Source organism: Dysidea avara, chromosome 3, assembly GCF_963678975.1.
Source record: "Dysidea avara chromosome 3, odDysAvar1.4, whole genome shotgun sequence".
NCBI classification, from domain to species: Eukaryota; Metazoa; Porifera; class Demospongiae; order Dictyoceratida; family Dysideidae; genus Dysidea; species Dysidea avara.
In genome coordinates this window covers 23508042-23527406 of record NC_089274.1, presented here as the reverse complement: position 1 = coordinate 23527406, position 19365 = coordinate 23508042, and the positions used below count along the sequence as shown (strand labels likewise).

The window sequence follows — 19365 nt, the reverse complement described above, 5'->3', positions numbered from 1 at the left end:
ATGCGTTTGGTTCCTGTGGTCTGTGTCCTTGTAACGGCGTTGATTTGTTGCAAAGGCGACTCCATTAACGCTATTGAAGGCTTGGTATCCCGTATACTTGGTGAGAAATTTGTCAAGCGATTTCAGTACGAGGTTATTGACCCAGAGCCTGGAACTTTAAAGGATGTTTTTGAAGTAGACTCCACTATGCAAGATGGAAACTCAGTTCCCGTACTACGTGGTAACAATGGTGTTGCGTTAGCTTCAGCTTTAAACTACTACCTCAAGTATTACTGTTATTGCTCGGTTACTTGGGGAGACGATGGATCAGGTGATCAATTGCAGCTACCCGAGCCACTCCCAACTGGATTTCCCAAAGTCAGACAAGTGATGGCAAAGTTTCGATACTACATGAACGTGTGCACAGTATCCTATTCCATGGTGTGGTGGGATATCGACAGGTGGACAAGAGAAATTGACTGGATGGCACTGAATGGTATAAACATGCCTCTCTCCTTCACAGGACAAGAATATGTTTGGAAGAAATTTTACATGTCACTGGGGCTGAATGAGTCAGAGATTGATGCTTACTTTTCAGGTCCTGCATTCTTGGCCTGGCAGAGGATGGGTAACTTGAAGGGCTGGGGTGGACCACTGAACGATGCCTGGATTGAGGCACAGAGAGACTTACAACTACAAATCTTGAACAAGACCAGAGAATTTGGAATGATGAATGTACTACCTGGTTTTGCTGGCCATGTACCTGATGCCATTAGACTGCAATATCCTAACAGTATGTTTATCAAAAACTCCAACTGGAATGGCTTCAATAATACCTACTCCGGAGATGTTTTATTAGAACCAACAGATCCACTGTTCATGGAACTAGGGAAGAAATATTATGAAATACTAATAGCTGAGTATGGTACAGACCAGTTATTCAACTCTGATACTTACAATGAGATGCAGCCATCTTCCAAAGACCCATCGTTTCTAGCTGCTACCAACAAAGCTATATATGATGCAATGGCTGCTGTAGATAGGGAAGGAATCTTTGTGATGCAGGGATGGTTGTTCCAAAGTAGTAAGCTGAGCTCTTAATTAGTCTTTAACTTGTTAACATAACAGTGCATGGTAAAATCTTAGTGTTCTATTAGATTATTCAACCAAAATTGCTTCATATACCGTATAGGCAGAAATTTTTGAAGGACGAAACTTTTGCGAATTTCACGAGTAGTGATAGCTTCGTGAAAATATAATCGTGAAATGTTGAGATTGCATACAGCTACATGTTACCAATGTGAAAAGGTTTTCTAGACTTTCGTGAATTAAAAAAAACATGAAAATTGGATTTTACACAGTTTCGCGAAAGTTTTGTCCCTCGAAAATTTCTGGCTATACAGTAATTAGACACATGACAGTGTTGTACCGCCAACTAAAGCCAGCAGTGTATTGCATTTTTTAAACGCAATTTTGGAGCTCTGTCAGGCCCCCTCCCTCCCTACATTTTGAGTGTTTGCTTCACATGAGGTCTCTGCCACAATCAGAACTACAGATAGCTTCCTATACCCCTGAGAAGAAATTCAACATTTGAATTCTACATACTCATATATTAGATAGTTTTGTAGACTATCGTTAGGCGAGTTTTTTATACCATATTTTTTCTTATGGTGTTTTTTTTTCATGGCCAGAGCCCACGGTCCAGCTGGTTCGGCATTGGCAAGACCACTTTTCATCTACTTGCATTGAATTTGTAAAAAGATCAAGATACTCAAATAGAACAGTCATCAGATTATACTCTAATAGAACAGTCATCACAATACTCTAATAGAGCTAGAGTATAGTCAATGTTCTAGTTACACTGCTTGAATTGCTGTACTCAAAAGTTCCAGCGAGTCACTGTTTCGGGTTAATTGATCACTCATGATATGAAATAGCTACGTCTGAACTGATCCATGTTCAGCAGAAATATAATAGCACATCGGTGCTGTAATGTAATCACTCCATGAGTGCAGTATTTTGTTTGTAGTTTGGTAGAAATCAGTCTATGTCAAGACTGCTGTATAAGTCTAGCATAATTCAATGCATTAATTACAATTGTTTAAAATGATATCAGAGTTATTTTAGAAGATATTTTGCTTCAGCTTTCCTCTGTATATACCCCTGGCTGGAAATCAGTTCATACTGTCGGCTGCATGTGTTTTAAAACCTCAGATGGGTGTTACACATAGCAAGTGAGATACTCCAAGTGACACATACATAAATAATGACTTCAGTTGTTCACTGTTGTTTTCTCGTAACTTAGCTGGATTCTGGACCAATGATGCAATCAAAGCATTCCTATCAGATGTTCCTAATGATAAAATGATCATCCTTGACCTCAGTGCTGAAGCAAGACCAATTTGGCAAAGAACAGAGTCATTCTTTGGCAAGCCATACATTTATTGTTTGCTCCACAATTTTGGTGGGATGAGGGGTATCTATGGTAACCTGGATGCTATCAGCACTGGCCCGATCACTGCAGCTACTACTGAGGGAAGCACCTTTATTGGCATTGGCTTGGCCCCTGAGGCCATAGAGCATAACCCAGTTGTGTATGACTTAATGGTAAGATACTGAAAGAAATTATTCATAGTACTTTTAGGGAAGCGTTTGTAAGAAAACTTGTACTGAAAGTATGAATGCTTTGCCCCTTTGAACGCTTTAACGATTTATTGAAAATTGTATTTTTCAGACGGAGATGGCTTGGAGGAATGAGACAGTTAATGTTGACCAATGGGTACAACAGTATGCACTGAGGAGATATGGCAACGTTAGTGATCCCACAATTAGGTCAAATGTAGTGTTAGCCTGGAGAATGCTTCATCAGTGTTGTTATGTTCATGACTATTCTGGAAGTTACAAGTCTCATGTGGAGAGAGCCCCGGCTATCTCAATGGGTACCACCAACTGGGACAGTTTCCCCAATGCCACAATCATGGTGAAGGCTCTTGAACTGTTGTTGACTGGCCAGAATGACAAAAACCTAGTTAAACTTGGCCCCTACCAGTATGACATTGTAGACATCACCAGACAGGCTATTACCAATCTTTTTGCTGATGTACAGGTAATGTTTGGACTGTCTTATCAGAAATGGCAATTTAGAAATGAAAATTCCACTACAGAGTTTATGTCCATTACTAATGCCATGTTAGAAATGATTAGTGACCTAGATAAGTTATTAGCCTCAAATACTAACTTCCTTCTTGGCAAATGGATAGAAGGTGCTCGCAATTCAGTGCAAAAGGAATCAAGAGAAGTACAAGATTTGTATGAGTTTAATGCTCGTAATCAGATCACTATGTGGGGCTATCATGAGAACATTGAGGACTATGCTAGCAAGCAGTGGGCAGGGCTAGTTGGAGACTATTACATGAGAAGATGGAAACTGTTCAGTGGACTAATGTTAGCTTGTCTCATGAATGGTAGTCATCTCAACTTTGATGAGTACAAGAATGAGAGGTATGCTTTGGAACGAGAATGGGGAATGGAGCTTACAAAGTACCCCACAGAGCCAAAAGGTCAACTAGTGGAAATTGTAAATGATATTCACCTCAAATATATTTCAGTCAAAGACTCCCAGACCAAATATAAAGAGACACAGGACAGTGAAATGACTGGAAAGTACATTTACTTGTTTGGAGCTGGCTACAAAACGTGGACAAAGGATGTGAACCAATTGCGATATCTTTGTGACATCAACCCCACCTGTGTTGGCTTCACTTCAACTGGATTGGCTTACAATGCTACAGGCACTATCACTAAGTCACCATCTGTGACACTGTACACTAAGAACATGTTTTGATGACTTTAAGCTTACAGTACATGCTTGTACTACCCCTGTTGTTAGTGCGTAATATTGTATATAGAAGAAGTATTGTACATACAAAATACTGTATTGTATTATTTTTCTAAATGTGCAAATTTTAGTGCACAACATGTATCCATTTCTCATACTGGCTATACATATATTATAAGATTTTTTTTTGTGGATCAGCCTATAGCAACCATAAAACAGGTGTATCACAAAGAATATTGCATTTTGTAGAGTTTTGGCATTTATAAAGGGATCATATCTTGGCACAGTAGTACTGTTTAAAACTGCATACTGAAATGTGATTGCTGATACATTGCAATTGATAATTGTTCAAGAACAACTCCTACTTAAATCTAGTACTAATAAGAACATGGTCCCAAGCAAGGGCCAAGGAGTCTGCCACAAGCATAATCTGTAGTAGAGGATTCTCAGCTGTTAAAAATAGAGTTGCAATTGTGGATGGAGCAGCTGTACCATGCACCTTGGCTGCAGATATATAGTAAGATTAAAAGTGCACGTGCATGTACGTAGCAAGGAATTAAATTTGAGCTAAGTATTATTAATATCTTAGTAACCATGCAACTGTACTATTGCTGAGCTCTACAACTTGTGATACCATGCAGGAGACAATCAAAAAGTACATGAAAACGGTTTTGATCATTTTACAATGCATGGTTTATTTTAATTGTTGCATTGATATATGCAAAGTACAGTGGAACCTCTCTTATCCGGGTGGCCTGGTACCTACTACTGTCCGTATCTCAGAAATGTCCGTAACTAAGAATAACATGCTAGCTATTATGCTAAAGTGACTAACTTACTAGTAAATACAAGTAATGTTGTTATTGCTATCAGTCAGTGCTATGCAGTTTAGTGGGCAGAGGGGGAAGTCACTACAGAGCGGTCATGGTCACTCCCCTGGGCTGTAAAATGCATTATCACCTAGCAACCAAGTGGTAGTTATTAGTAGTACAATAAACAAGCCATCAAACAGGTAAACAGCAGCCTTTAGGCTCCCTCCTTGTGCTTTCATCTAAACCAAACTTCATTATGGTCAATAAACTACAAGCCACATGACCAATTTGGGCTGTCCGGACAATGGAGGTGCCCGGATAATAGAGGTCCGGATAAGGGAGGTTCCACTGTATATCCATGCAGAGTGTATATTCATGCATGCATATTATGGAAGTGTACCCAACCACATTGCTACGATAACCCACCCACTACAGATTTAATAGAGAGAGTGAGTACACTACTTTCACCAAATGTCCTATTTATACAAAAGAGGAATGATAATAGATTAGTAATGTGATGACCAAAAATCAACATGAACTTGGTCAAATTCATAGGATTGGTCATATGATGACATGACAGATTGAGAGACCTATAAACTTACCATCTCTACAACACCATCAATGTTGATTTACTTGCATCATACATGTAACAGCATATAAAAATTCAATCTGTTTTTCTCACCGGCACTGCTTAGCAGTAGCACTAGCATGCAGTGTGGAAAGTAAGAAAAAATTGACTCAAGATAATCGGTTTACCGGCACAATTTGAACATAATAACTACTCGGCATAGTTACTAACTAAAGACATTTTACTAAAAAACCACTGCAATATATGCAGCACCACATGTGCCTTTCAAAGTAGGTATAGCTACCAAGCCTTTCACCATAATTTTATAATCAGCTAACATGGCAATATGGTACTCACTATGCCACTTGACAGTACTACATTCACAACAAAGCAAAGGATGATAACTATAGTGATGAATATTGATTGACTAACTACTGAACTGAGTTAGTAGCTAGAATTCCTGAGAGGAAGTAGATAGCAACTGAGTAGCTACTTCTTGTTGATGTGAGGTATGCACTTTTTGCATAGCAATAGGCACTATAGCTAGGTTAAATGATGAGCTGGAGTATACTACAATTATTATTTTGTGCTAGATGTAAGCAGAGTACAAGGGTGGATTTAGGGGGGTGCATGGGGAGCTGAAGCACCCCCTCCAAATTTTAGTAGAAGCAGCTGCAGTTGTATCTAAAACATATATGAGCATGCAATGAAAACATAGAAAGAGTGAGAAGAGAAGATCTAGAGCTAGTCTCTTCTAGGAATCAACAATAGAGGATCAAATTTATATTATAGGGGTAAAACTGCTAAACATTGAAATACTCTAATAGAACAATCAATTACTCTAATTGAACATCCATCATCAAAATTGACTGTGAGGGCATACCCCCAGACCCCCTAAATACAGCAAACTCCTCACACTGCAGTCAGTTGCCACATTTTTTAAGCCTCCACTACAGATACCCCTAGCTTAGCACCCCCTTGGGAAATCCTACATCCACCCCTGGAGTATTTGACAGATAAACCAGTTGCTTGCCTTGCAAAATGCGTAATACTGTTTGAATATATAGGCAGTCCTCCATATTATCATTCCTGTGTTCCAGTCCAGAAAAAAGAACTTAGTCAACAACCACAGACCCATATTCTTATGCAATACATCAAAAGTCCTTGAAAAACTTGTTAATCAACTTTGTTTCTAAATCTATTTCTTTAGTGTAATTTGGTGCACTCAAGGGCAGATCAATCCTCCAACAATTATTAGTATTTTTGGATTATGATTACAACAACTCTGGCAAGCAAGTTGATGTGATTTATTTAGCTACACTTAGATATAAAGAAAGCATTTGATAACATTCCCCATGATGAGTTACTGGTACTTAGCAAGCTTTACATTTGTGATATCCAAGGCAAATTGTGGAGTGGTTTAAGAGCTATTTATCTAGTAGAATCCAGCATGCTTGTGTTAACCATGCAGTCATTATCTACTCCCTTACCTTATCGATCCTATCTGGAGTCCCCTAAGGGAGTTGGGGCCCTTACTTTTTATTATTTACATGAATGATTTACCATAATTTTATTGTGTCACCATCTGTAAAAGATTATTGTAGAGTTGGAAATGGGATACAGCTTGTATGTGTTTTAATCCTACTAATATTTAAAGGAGAGCAACAAATTTAGTTTAAATGACTACAGCTCCAATTATTTTATTATTGTGCTAAAGTCACTAAAGCTTCCTTCGATATCACAAACTATGTCCTTTGCTAATGGAACGACTATAGGTTTTCAACAAGTGGTAAAATGAATCACATTCAGCCACAGTAGTAACATACGTCAGTAGACATTTCTTCTTCAATAAAGTCCCTCAATTATGGAATGTCCTATCCCCAATTGATTTATCTCTATCATCAAGACTAACAAGACTAGAATATTCAATTTTTATAAATGCATTTTTTTTTTATCTAGCTAACTTGAGATGTGACAACCCTTGCAAATATCATTTTTATGCCCACTGATGTAGTAGACTAAGATGTTCCAATACTCCCCAGCCTCCCTTAATGTAACTTTTATAAGTAAGTAAGTTAAGTGTTTTTTCTTTTAATGACTGCTAGCCCAGAGCTAGTGGACCTTCACTAGTGAGGCTGTACCATATGCAATGATTGTAATTACTGTACACCTGTATGCAGTACTGTAGTCATAATCAAATCAAATGACCATGTGGGCTGAGCGCTAGCAGTGTGTGCACAACTTCCATAACAATGCAAGAGACAGTTTTTGTTGTATACTTCCATAGCTTAAATAGGTGGATGAAGTGTGCTGTGTGCAGCCACGGCCAGGTATGCTGGAGACATTGCTGTGAGTTTTTTTTTCTTTTGCAACAGGAAACAAAAACACTTCATGCAGACAGCATTGCGTACTTATTGCAACGTCACATTGCACACTAGCAGTTCACATTGCATACTTATTGCAAGGTCAGGAAGATGTCCTTAAAATAAATTTTATATGCAAATTGAAATTTGAAGCGCTTAGTGGAAATAATGCGTTTCCCTGCTGCAATTTGCTTGTTAGCTGCGGTACTGGTTTGCTGCAAAGGTGACTCTGTTAGCGCCATTCAAGGTTTGGTCTCCCGTATACTAGGTGAAGAATATGTCAAACGATTTCAATACGAGGTTATTGACCCAGAGCCCGGAACTCTAAAGGACGTTTTTGAAGTCGACTCCACTAAGCAAGATGGAAACCCAGTTCCCGTACTACGTGGTACCAATGGCGTCGCGTTAGCTTCAGCTTTAAATTACTTCCTCAAGTACTACTGTTATTGCTCAGTCAGTTGGGGAGACGATGGGTCAGGTGATCAATTGCAGCTACCCGAGCCACTCCCAACTGGATTTCCTAAAGTCAGACAAGTGATGGCAAAGTTTCGATACTACATGAACGTGTGCACAGTATCCTATTCCATGGTGTGGTGGGATATTGACAGGTGGACAAGAGAAATTGACTGGATGGCACTGAATGGTATAAACATGCCTCTCTCCTTCACAGGACAAGAATATGTTTGGAAGAAATTTTACATGTCACTGGGGCTGAATGAGTCAGAGATTGATGCTTACTTTTCAGGTCCTGCATTCTTGGCCTGGCAGAGGATGGGTAACTTGAAGGGCTGGGGTGGACCACTGAACGATGCCTGGATTGAGGCACAAAGAGACTTACAACTACAAATCTTGAACAAGACAAGAGAATTTGGAATGATGAATGTACTACCTGGTTTTGCCGGACATGTACCTGATTCCATAAGACTACAATATCCTAACAGTACATTTATAAAAACTTCCAACTGGGGTAATTTTAATGCCACCTACACTGGGGATGTCTTATTGGAACCGACAGATCCATTGTTCATGGAACTAGGGAAGAAATATTATGGAATACTAATAGCTGAGTATGGTACTGACCAGTTATTCAACTCTGATACCTACAATGAGATGCAGCCATCCTCCAAAGACCCATCATTTCTAGCTGCTACCAACAAAGCTATATATGATGCAATGGCTGCTGTAGATAGGGAAGGAATCTTTGTGATGCAGGGATGGTTGTTCCAGAATAGTAAGTTTCATAACTGAAATTGTATAGCCTGCTCCATTTTTCATTTTGATTTTGGTTGGCTTGATCAAAGAAGGGACCGCTTGGCTATATGCAAGACTACCGAATTCCTTCACCTGTTAAACTTCCATTACTCTCTACTCTATATGTATGTTTTGTGTGTGTTTTATTAGAAAATAAAGTACTTAATAAATCTTTATGTTCTGCTTTGATAACTCAGTTGTTTACCTTTTTTTTTCCTTAACTTGAATTTTACATAGCTGGATTCTGGACCAATGATGTTATCAAAGCATTCCTATCAGGTGTTCCTGATGACAGAATGATCATCCTTGACCTCAGTGCTGAAGCAAGACCGATTTGGCAAAGAACCGAGTCATTCTTTGGAAAGCCATACATTTATTGTCTGCTTCACAATTTTGGTGGAACAAGAGGTATCTATGGTAACCTGGATGCTATCAGCACTGGCCCGATCACTGCAGCTACTACTAAGGGAAGCACTTTTGTTGGAATTGGCTTGACTCCTGAGGCCATTGAACATAACCCAGTTGTGTATGACTTAATGGTAAGACACTCACCACTTCTGGCCAAGGGGAATGGGACACTTTCATTATCAGCTTTGTACCATGTTGTGTAAATATTTTGAAGTGAAAATCAAGGTTTTTGAGCTAACAGTGAAAGTTTTATTCTTGAAACATTCAGACCCATATAGGCGATTCTAAGGGGGGGGGGGCCATGGCATGCTCTGCTGAAAAATATTTTGAAAAATCTTGGGGAAAAGTTGCAGGAAACATTGGCATTGTTATTTTAATGTTTTTAGCATAAATTTTAGGCTGTTTTCAAGCCTTCAAATTGAAAAAATCCTGCAGCTTCTGGGGGTTGCACCCCCAGACCCCCCTGAAATTCTACTTTATATTACAGCCATACAACAATATTCATGCTGTGCCCCCATAGGTCAGGTCTAGAATCGCCACTGTTTATAAACCTCCATGTAATACATTTGCAAATCTTTTGTTTATATTAAAATAACAAATACGATGTAATTTAGTTTCCAAGTTCTTGTAAAAAAACATTATTATAATTTAAGCAGAAAAATATAATTATGATGAGCAAAAAGTGTTCTACTCTAAAATATTCTTTTACAGATGGAGATGGCGTGGAGAAATGATACAGTCAATGTTGACCAATGGATACAACAGTATGCTAGGAGAAGGTATGGCAATGTTAGTGATTCCACAATAAGTGCCAACCTGGTGTCAGCATGGAGCCTGCTACATCAGTGTTGTTATGTCCATGACTTCTCTGGGAACATCAAGTCACGTGTTGAGTTAGCCCCAGCCATTACAATGGGTTCCACAAACTGGGACACATTTACAAACACTACAATCATGGTGAAGGCTCTTGAACTGTTGCTAACTGGCTGTAATGATAGTCACCTTGTCAAAGTTGGACCTTATCAATATGATGTGGTGGACATCACCAGACAGGCTATCACCAACCTTTTTGCCGACGTACAAGTAATGTTTGGACTGTCTTATCAGAAATGGCAATTTAGAAATGAAAATTCCACTACAGAGTTTATGTCCATTACTAATGCCATGTTAGAAATGATTAGTGACCTAGATAAGTTATTAGCCTCAAATACTAACTTCCTTCTTGGCAAGTGGATAGAAGGTGCTCGTAATTCAGTGCAAAAGGAGTCAAAAGAAGTACAAGATTTGTACGAGTTTAATGCTCGTAATCAGATCACTATGTGGGGCTATCATGAGAACATTGAGGACTATGCTAGCAAGCAGTGGGCAGGGCTAGTTGGAGACTACCACATGAGAAGATGGAAACTGTTCAGTGGACTAATGTTAGCTTGTCTCATGAATGGTAGTCATCTCAACTTTGATGAGTACGAGAATGAGAGGTATGCTTTGGAACGAGAATGGGGAATGGAGCTTACAAAGTACCCCACAGAACCAAAGGGTCAACTAGTGGATATTGTCAATGATATTCACCTCAAATACATTTCAGTTAAAGATTCCCAGATCACATACACAGCGACACAGGACAGTGAAATGACTGGAAAGTACATTTACTTGTTTGGAGCTGGCTACAAAACGTGGACAAAGGATGTGAACCAATTGCGATATCTTTGTGACATCAACCCCACCTGTTATGGCTTCACTTCAACTGGATTGGCTTACAACGCTACAGGCACAATTACCAAGTCACCCTCTGTGACACTGTACACTAAAATACCACATAACACATTTTGATGTTGACTTTATTTAGCCTACTGTGCTAAGTGCACTTTTGCTACTTATAGGGTTAAGTATGAATTGAGTGTGTTTAATTTTTTCAAATTAATTATTTTATGTATTTTAGTATTTTAACCACGATTTAGGCATGCATGCCAGGAGGTAAATTGGTAACACTTTCTTCATGTTCTTGTGCATGCAATGCTTCTTAGTTATGCGTTTTAATTGTGGGATACAATTAGTTACATTACAAATCAGCTGCTTAAAATGAAATTATATACATAATACAAATCACTGAAATTGTTAATCCATGTGCATCTATTGTAAATCACCTACAGCTGTCATTATTAAAAGTGTATATACGGTATAGATCAACTGATTACAGGCTTTCTGTGACAAGTATAGTATGATGGCTTTCTGTGACAAGTATAGTATCATACTATACTTGTCACAGACAGCCTGTAATCAGTTGATCTATACCGTATATACACTTTTAATAATGACAGCTGTAGGTGATTATCAGTACTCCATTGTAAAGTGGTATAAAATCTTTAGCCCTAAAGCACCGACTGTGCTATTATCCTGCACTCTGCATGCAGTAGATGGATTCCACCTTTCTACTTTCAAAGTGCACTTCTTTAAGGGATGATTATGTATACCATGCTCTATACAAAGTATGTAGAGCTGAGAAAATAGTAGGCAATGTAGAGACTAGAGGAGTGTACATGCATCCTCCCCACAATCCTCAGCGGGACTATGTACTCTAACATAGCGCAGTCATTGCAATATCATGTTTAGAATTTTGCTGTATACTCAACAAGACCTTTAAAATTACATTGTCACTACTTTTAGGTCACTCACTGAGATGCAAAAGTGACATTTAAGTATTTTATTGTAAAACTGATTGTATAACACTACATATATATAATAACTTATCTCCCTACGTGATCACCTGCATCTTAGCCAAAGTGTGCCCCTCTCTTGTCAACTCCTGGATCTGCCCCTAAATAAACACGCTTAGTACTTTACAATCCATATACATTATACTGCTGATTTTAAAGTTGCAGAGCCAAAGAGACACAGTGAGTACATTACTTGTTTGGAGCTGGCTACAAGACGTGATGTTAAATTGTGAATCAGTTGCGATATCTTTGTGACATCAACCCCACCTGTGTTGCAATCGGTTTCACTTCAACATGGCATCCAATTACTCATCCTCTGTGACACTGTATATACACTAAAATGCTGTAGAACACATTTTGATGTTGCAATTGACTTTATGTACTATTATTAGTTTGCTTAAATAGACTATGAGTTAGGATATACGTATAGCTATGCATTGTGTAGCTACATAAATAAGTATGCATTTTTTTTATTTTCAAGTTTGTTTTAAATATTTCAGTACATGATTCAGGCCGACAACACTATACGCTTCCTGTTCTTGCTGCACATCATGCATTTTAATTGTGGGATACAATGTAAATCATCTGCTTAACTATCACTGAAATTGTCAAACTCACAATTCATCTATTGTAAATACAGCTGTCATGACCCCTTAAATTACCCTCCTTCAGCCTTAATGTGCAAATTGCGTACATATGGAATGATGTGTTCAATATCTCGTGTATCAAGTATATGCAGTTAATAGTTGTATGACTTCAAATAATCAGTAATAGAAGACACTACAAACATCTAAACAAGCTGCCATGATAATTCCTTTGTGTGTAGCCTGCATGACTATCCCATCCCACTGGCCACTACAGTAAATTAACTGATCACAAGTTTTCTCTGCCAAGTAATATCGATGGGACATAACCATGTAGTACTCCATTGTAAAGTGGTGTAAAGTCTTTAGTCCTGAAACACTGTGCTGTTACCCTGCACTCTGCAGCAGATGGATTCAAGGAATTAGGATGATCATCTTCTGTCCATTTTGTTCCATCAAATCCAATTATACAGGCTCGATTAATGTAGCTTCTCCTGTCTCTATCATACATTGAGTGAGCAATGAGGCAATCAATATAACTATTCCAAGATAAACTCATTCTAACTGATGATTATAGCTAGCTATATCAGCTATATAATCAACTGACCAAACAGGCACACACTCACCGCTTAAGTATGATTTCCAATTTGCTGAATCAGCTTTAAATAATTTATCAGCTTTACCCCATATGGCTAGTTAGTATTCAATGTCAGGAATCCATTATAAACAATAAACAAGTGCTGCATTCCAAACAATATTATAGGTATAGGTATGCAGCTCCAATACTAATTGGAACTTTAAACATGTATAATAAGGGGATACCCAACATGTAATAAGCTAGGGGATACCCAATATGTAATAAGGGGATACCCAACATGTAATAAGGGGATACCCTACATGTAATCTCCCCACATGCACATGCGCCTTGAACCTCTGATTGATTAAATAGCAACACACATTCTGTGCAGGTAGCTATGCATGAAAATTAAAGGATTTGTTAGTTCTGGCTGTGTAGCATGGCCATAGATTTCTATTTTGCTAAATCTTTAATAGTGCATGCATGTTAACATTTTGCCATGTAAGTTAAGCACTTTTGTATATGGATCAATGTGGCCAGATCTAGCATGCATGGGACATTTAGTGCAAACACCTCCTCCCTCATCCTTCTTCGGTGTCCTGAGACTGGCACATGGCATTCTCCCCATAGCCTTTTCCAGTGTCTACTCTGTAAGGATTCGGTCTTCTCAGGAGAATTAGAAATTTGGGGCTATGGCCTAAGGTCTTTTCCAATTTTTGATAGTTGACTGTTTAGTCAATAATAAATGTCATGAGTACTGATTTTGTGTGATTGGGTGAGGCCTGCCAGCTAGATCCTATATTATGATTGGTAGTGCTTAAGGATTGCAATGATGACACAATGGTGTAATGTCTAGACACATGAGCACCTCATGCACACAATTCTATAAGTAGTGTACTGTGGACTGTACAGTGGGCAGTGTTGGGCAAGTTACTTTGTAAAAGTAACTATTATAGTACTTTGTGTCCACAACCTTAAGCTGTCACGTGTGAAACTACCCGGCACTTTATCATGTGACATGATTGCGTTGTTGGACAATTAATTAAGAAGCTGGTGAATAAGCTTCATTCAGTAGACTTCGTACTTCGTTGTGGCTAGGCGTTACTCAGAGGATAACTAACGCGAGATTAGTAACTTCGTTACTTGTAGTAATAAGGGTACGTAATATTAGTAGCGATTTCCAACCTACCAATTTTTCACACATATTTTTGCTACTTAAATTATACACCTTCAATAAACGTTTCACAAGCTGTCGTTCCAGTAAATGGTAGCCAATGCTTCGTACTTTGTATTGCACTTTACTGGATTAAAATCCATGTGGTATTTATTGAAATACAGCAAATCAAAGTTTGAGAAATAAAAATCCCCCATAGGAAGCCCATACAAATAATTGCGTACGTAATTCTAATTGGAAGAATGTGGCACCTGTGATAGCCGAAGTTTCCGAGTGTTTCCGCGTGAATCTGCTGCTGATGAGGACGAAGAAAGTGGTTCTGGGCAAACCGTATATGCTGATTTCGATTTTTCCATGTGTTTTTTGATTGGAGGACGATTGATGTTGGATTACGATGGAAATATGGCCCTTTTAAAGGTAAATCGCCATCTAACAGTGCTCAGAATTCAGCATTACAATCACCCTGGGCTTCAAGGCACCCCCCTGCATCGATGCAAGTACAGTTTGAAGGTGAGCAGTTTGTTGTCTTGCGCGGAATTGCAAAATAAGGTTCAAAGTTGAGCATAATCTGTTCAAAAGTGGAGACTGGCATGTGATACCAACCTTACATGGCTTCACACGTACCTGTTGTTATATTCTGGTGTGTTTACTGCTGTTTTGATCCATTTTATAGCAGCTTCAGTGATTGTAATTTTGATCAGAAACTATTTATAATTTCTCTTTGTAGTACAGTGATGTCATTGTGTTATATAATAATTATCATCCTTAGTGCTTACAATGTGACAAATAAAGCTGAGCAATGTCCAAACAAATCTATTTTAAAAAATAATGTTGCTCTTACATTGTGTTATCTGATTGTCATGTTTCCGAAGTACGTGTTAATTGCGACTTGTGATGCCAGTACTTGCCATTTATAAAATATTACCGATTTTTCTAGTTAGTTATCCTTGAAAATGCATTAAGTACCTGTGTATATATATTTAGTATTACATAATACACAGTTTTATTTATGCATCACTTGCTTTATTCATGTAATATTCTGAGTGGTCAGTCTACAAGAAGTGGTCACTTTTGAGAGGTTTTACTTACTTCATATGCTGTTCTTCATAAAATAGATATGTGGTGAAAATTTCATGTCGTTATTAGTTTCCTATCTAGATTTATGACACTTTGTATATTGTGTTTGGTGCCATGCAATATACATAAAAAGCATTGAAATGCTGTACACAAAAATCATCACACTGTCAACTTCTTTTCCTTATATCTTTTGATAGGAACCACTGATTGAGGTGGGGTTTGTACTAAAATGACCCTGACAAAATGCACAATATTGTTCATACCAATGAATGTATGGAATGTTAATTATTTAATTTAGTTGGAAATCCCTAAATTATTAGACTCGTTACAGTAACTATATTACTTAGGTAACGCGTTACATTTATAAGTAAAGTAACTTGAGTTATATTACCCGTTTTTGTAATGTATTTCGTTATATTACTTAGTTACACAAAAGTAATAATATCACGTAACGCGTTACTCCCAACACTGACAGTGCATGGGTTAGCTATGTGTGCAAGGTCCAAATTTCCCAGAAATTCATGAATTGAAGCCTAATTATAGCTCGCAAAAAATTCTGCTGACAAACTAAGTTCTTATATTTTCAAGTGAGTGCAGTTTTGCCACCAAACTTTCTGTATTCTGAAGTTTCTGTAACTATGCCATAGAGATGTATAGAATTACAGAGAAATTGTATCTTGCAGATTTCACAATCGCAGGAATTTATGTTGAACAAAAATTAGACCTCACAACAATAACACACTGTACAGTATAGCTATGTTCCACCTTTAATTAGATTGCTTAATTAGTGTATATAGCCATGGGATTGACTACAATTGTGCATTTGCCATATGGGTGTAATATAATTATATTGCTTGTAATTTGTAATAAATAATTATTACTGGTGAACCCACCTGCACATACTGTATCAAAAGAAAGGCGTATCATCAAATTAACTGCATGTGTGAACATGTCTCCCAACTGAGGAAAAGTGGCATGGTCATTTTGCTTCAGTTTCTGCTTGCTAGCTACACAGTGCTCCCCATCAAAGAGCGGTGCAAGAAGTGTCAACCCTAATACAAACACAATAGCCAGCATAGGAACCATTGACATACTTCTCATGTATCAACATTTCTTGATACTGGAAAAAGAAACGGGGTACAAGCATAAAAGCATAAATCTATGATACACTGTACGTAAACGCTGTGGTAGACAAAACTGAAAAGACATGGGTCAGGTCTAAGCAGCATTTAACAGTGAAGATATCAAGTTTGTAGCATCAGCCATTATTGAGTTACACTTGTCTGAAGGCAAAATCAGTCAATCAGTAAAAAATTCCAGAAACCTAGTGGAAGTGTTTCAAGCCATGCACTCACTCTAAAGGCATGTACGTACTTAATTTAACAAACCAGTACTACCAAGTCAACATCATTGGCACAAGTATACAAACCTTCATGATCCCTATAATAAACAGTACTATCGTACTGCCCAGTATGATTGAATTCAAGAGTGCTAGATAAAAAATTAATAGTCCGTCTATATCCAGTAAATCTATAGGCATAGTTAAGCCAAGTTTAGCCTGGTATATCCTGTATCCCAACCTTTATCCTAATATAAAAGATGAGCCTTGACTTTTGATTTCAGCTACTTGCTGACCATTGACAAATTCTCATGTTTGTACTATTCTAAAAGTACCTTACAGACATGCTTGTCCTTTGATCTACGGAAGATTTTTTGCCTCAGTGACTGTTGCTTTGTCTGACTGATCATTGAAGTGTCCCCTTGCTCTAAAGCCTCTCTGTCTGCAACTCCAGTGACACCACAAATATATATCATCAAGATTCTTGATATACAATAGACAACTGCACAATAGTAGGGTGTCAAAGGTATCACGTCTCTGTCTTTAAGATAACTGTGTCTGTGGACCCCCGCTTCACACATCTCCCTAAAGTCAGAGTGAATAATAAAATACTCATATTTGGCTATCCAACAAATACCATGCTTTGTAGTCTCCACCCAAACATATTCTCAGAAGTCACATGTTTATTTTTTGTAAAAGAGTCTCATGCAGCACACACACAGAGGGACCTTGCCGGGGATTATGAGTACAAGAAAAAATTGAGTAGTGGTCTTAGAAATAAAGCAATGAAACAAGGGAGATTGCAGCTATACTATATATAATGCACATTCATATCACAGTCTATCAATAGTAGCTATATCCATGACTGTCACTGAAGTATGGATTAAATCATGTTCAAAAGCATCTAGTGGTTGCACCTCCAATCCCTTCTTTTTAATGCCAAATTTCTACTTTTCCTTATACACTTGTTTGTTTATTTTATGTAATAACATAATTCACTATTGCATGCTGCATCAAAGAATCCAGGGGGTTTCTGAGGTTTCCAGAAACTGTTCAGGAAAGATTTTGCATCGATTTGTAAAGGTATCAAAAGTTCATATCAAAATACTCTAATAGAGCAGTCAAATACCCTAATAGAACAGTCAAATTTTGCATATTTAATACACAGTAAAATCATATCTAAGAGTCTGAAATAAGGAGAATACCCCCAGAATGGCATCCATATCTGTTGTATACACCAAACTTCACATCACTTCACCTCTTATGTTAACTCTTTAGCCTGCTCCTGATCATGCCAGCAAGCAGAAGCAGCCTAAATCAATTCCTAAAATGTCATGTGAAAATTGTTACCAGATTCAATCTCAGAGTATATAATTTTCAAGGGGGTGCATGCCCTAGATTTAAGTGTGGGTGCAACAGAAAATTTGGAAACCTGTCACCAAAATTCCTGGAGCCGCCCTTGGGAAAGAATGGTAACAGATACAAGAATTAATTGCATGCCTGATCACATGCTCCGACTATCAATCACCAAAACATGACGTAGCCATCTGATTCATTTTCATCTATATGTTTCGCCCATTTAATATAGAGTATAGTCAAGGTAACTATGAGACACTTACTTCAAAGCATTGCTATCACTTACAACTGTAATCCTGGTATTTCACACTACTTATAAGGTAAGGTGTACCAATAAACTAAAACTTTCCTATCATGTGGTCATGGACTGTGTGATCTTTTTTTCTGGAGTACTGGTAAGTGTGGGTAGCTAGCTATTATGAGACATACGAGTCACTACTGATGTTCATAAGGTGACTGATTATTTCATATATTATTGTAAAATTAATTAGAAAAGGGAGCAGGAATACTGTATGTAGACAGTCAAAACAAAATAATTGTTGACTTGGCATATTTACTTTTACATCTTTGTGCACTATATTTACAAGTATAAGGAAAAAATATGAATTTTAAGTCCAATTAGGGATCATATAAATAAAAAGTAGTTACACCTGAAGATATACTGGCTAGTGGACATTTAATCCCTACTTCAGTCTATACCCATACACTAGGATTACTGAAACGTTCACTAGCTAGTATATCTTCAGTATATAGTCTTGCATAGCCAGACCCTATTTCTCTGCATGGCTACTAAACTTGTGTGACCCACAGCCAGTACCCCCTGCCCCGTAATACCAGCGGCATCTACTGGCTGCAGTATCAATCCAGTCACTATGGAAAGTGCATATGATAGAAAGTACGACTGAGTATGTGCCTCAGCTACCATTACTGAAACACAAAGTTACATACAGCCGTGTTCCATGCATTTATTGTATAGCGTTACAAACAAAGAGCAGTATAGCAAGCACCGTGGCACATCTGACAGAAAATCAAGCCATGATTTATAATATCTCAGTGTGTCAGTGGAGAAAGAAATGGGAGGACAGCGTTTATAGTCCCATGATGCATGCATTAACTGCTGCAGTTAGTGTATCGCTACTGATTCCAGGCCGAAGGGATGTCCAAACAGTGAAGAATTCATCAGTCAGTCAGGCTGGTTATTTGGGGTCACTCTAACAGTCAGGCTATCTATATGGGCTTGAATTTGATTGGGGTTGATGTCATGATCATGAAAGAAAGCTGAGACTGCATGGTTTCAAATTGATCCCTATTATACAGTAAACCCC

At 38.0% G+C, this 19365-nt stretch overlaps 2 protein-coding genes across 2 annotated transcripts; both read left to right on the top strand.

Annotated features, from left to right (window-relative positions):
- On the top strand, window positions 1–4011 carry LOC136250334 (alpha-N-acetylglucosaminidase-like). Its single transcript, XM_066042524.1, has 3 exons — window positions 1–1063; window positions 2285–2586; window positions 2714–4011. The coding sequence occupies exons 1-3, from the start codon at window positions 1–3 to the stop codon at window positions 3821–3823; spliced, it is 2475 nt and encodes an 824-aa protein (XP_065898596.1). The 3' UTR covers window positions 3824–4011.
- A 3703-nt stretch (window positions 4012–7714) lies between these two features.
- LOC136250332 (alpha-N-acetylglucosaminidase-like) lies at window positions 7715–11166 on the top strand. Its single transcript, XM_066042523.1, has 3 exons — window positions 7715–8791; window positions 9049–9350; window positions 9931–11166. Exons 1-3 carry the CDS (start codon window positions 7729–7731, stop codon window positions 11047–11049), a joined length of 2484 nt encoding a protein of 827 aa, XP_065898595.1. The 5' UTR covers window positions 7715–7728; the 3' UTR covers window positions 11050–11166.
- The last annotated feature ends 8199 nt before the right edge of the window (window positions 11167–19365 follow it).

Excerpts from the sequence above, each read along its gene's own strand:
- LOC136250334 (XM_066042524.1), top strand. The coding sequence starts at position 1 with ATGCGTTTGGTTCCTGTGGTCTGTGTCCTTGTAACGGCGTTGATTTGT. Across the intron at positions 1,064-2,284 it reads GGGATGGTTGTTCCAAAGTA|CTGGATTCTGGACCAATGAT; the intron begins GTAAGCTGAGCT and ends CTCGTAACTTAG. Across the intron at positions 2,587-2,713 it reads CAGTTGTGTATGACTTAATG|ACGGAGATGGCTTGGAGGAA; the intron begins GTAAGATACTGA and ends TGTATTTTTCAG.
- LOC136250332 (XM_066042523.1), top strand. The coding sequence starts at position 7,729 with ATGCGTTTCCCTGCTGCAATTTGCTTGTTAGCTGCGGTACTGGTTTGC. Across the intron at positions 8,792-9,048 it reads GGGATGGTTGTTCCAGAATA|CTGGATTCTGGACCAATGAT; the intron begins GTAAGTTTCATA and ends AATTTTACATAG. Across the intron at positions 9,351-9,930 it reads CAGTTGTGTATGACTTAATG|ATGGAGATGGCGTGGAGAAA; the intron begins GTAAGACACTCA and ends ATTCTTTTACAG.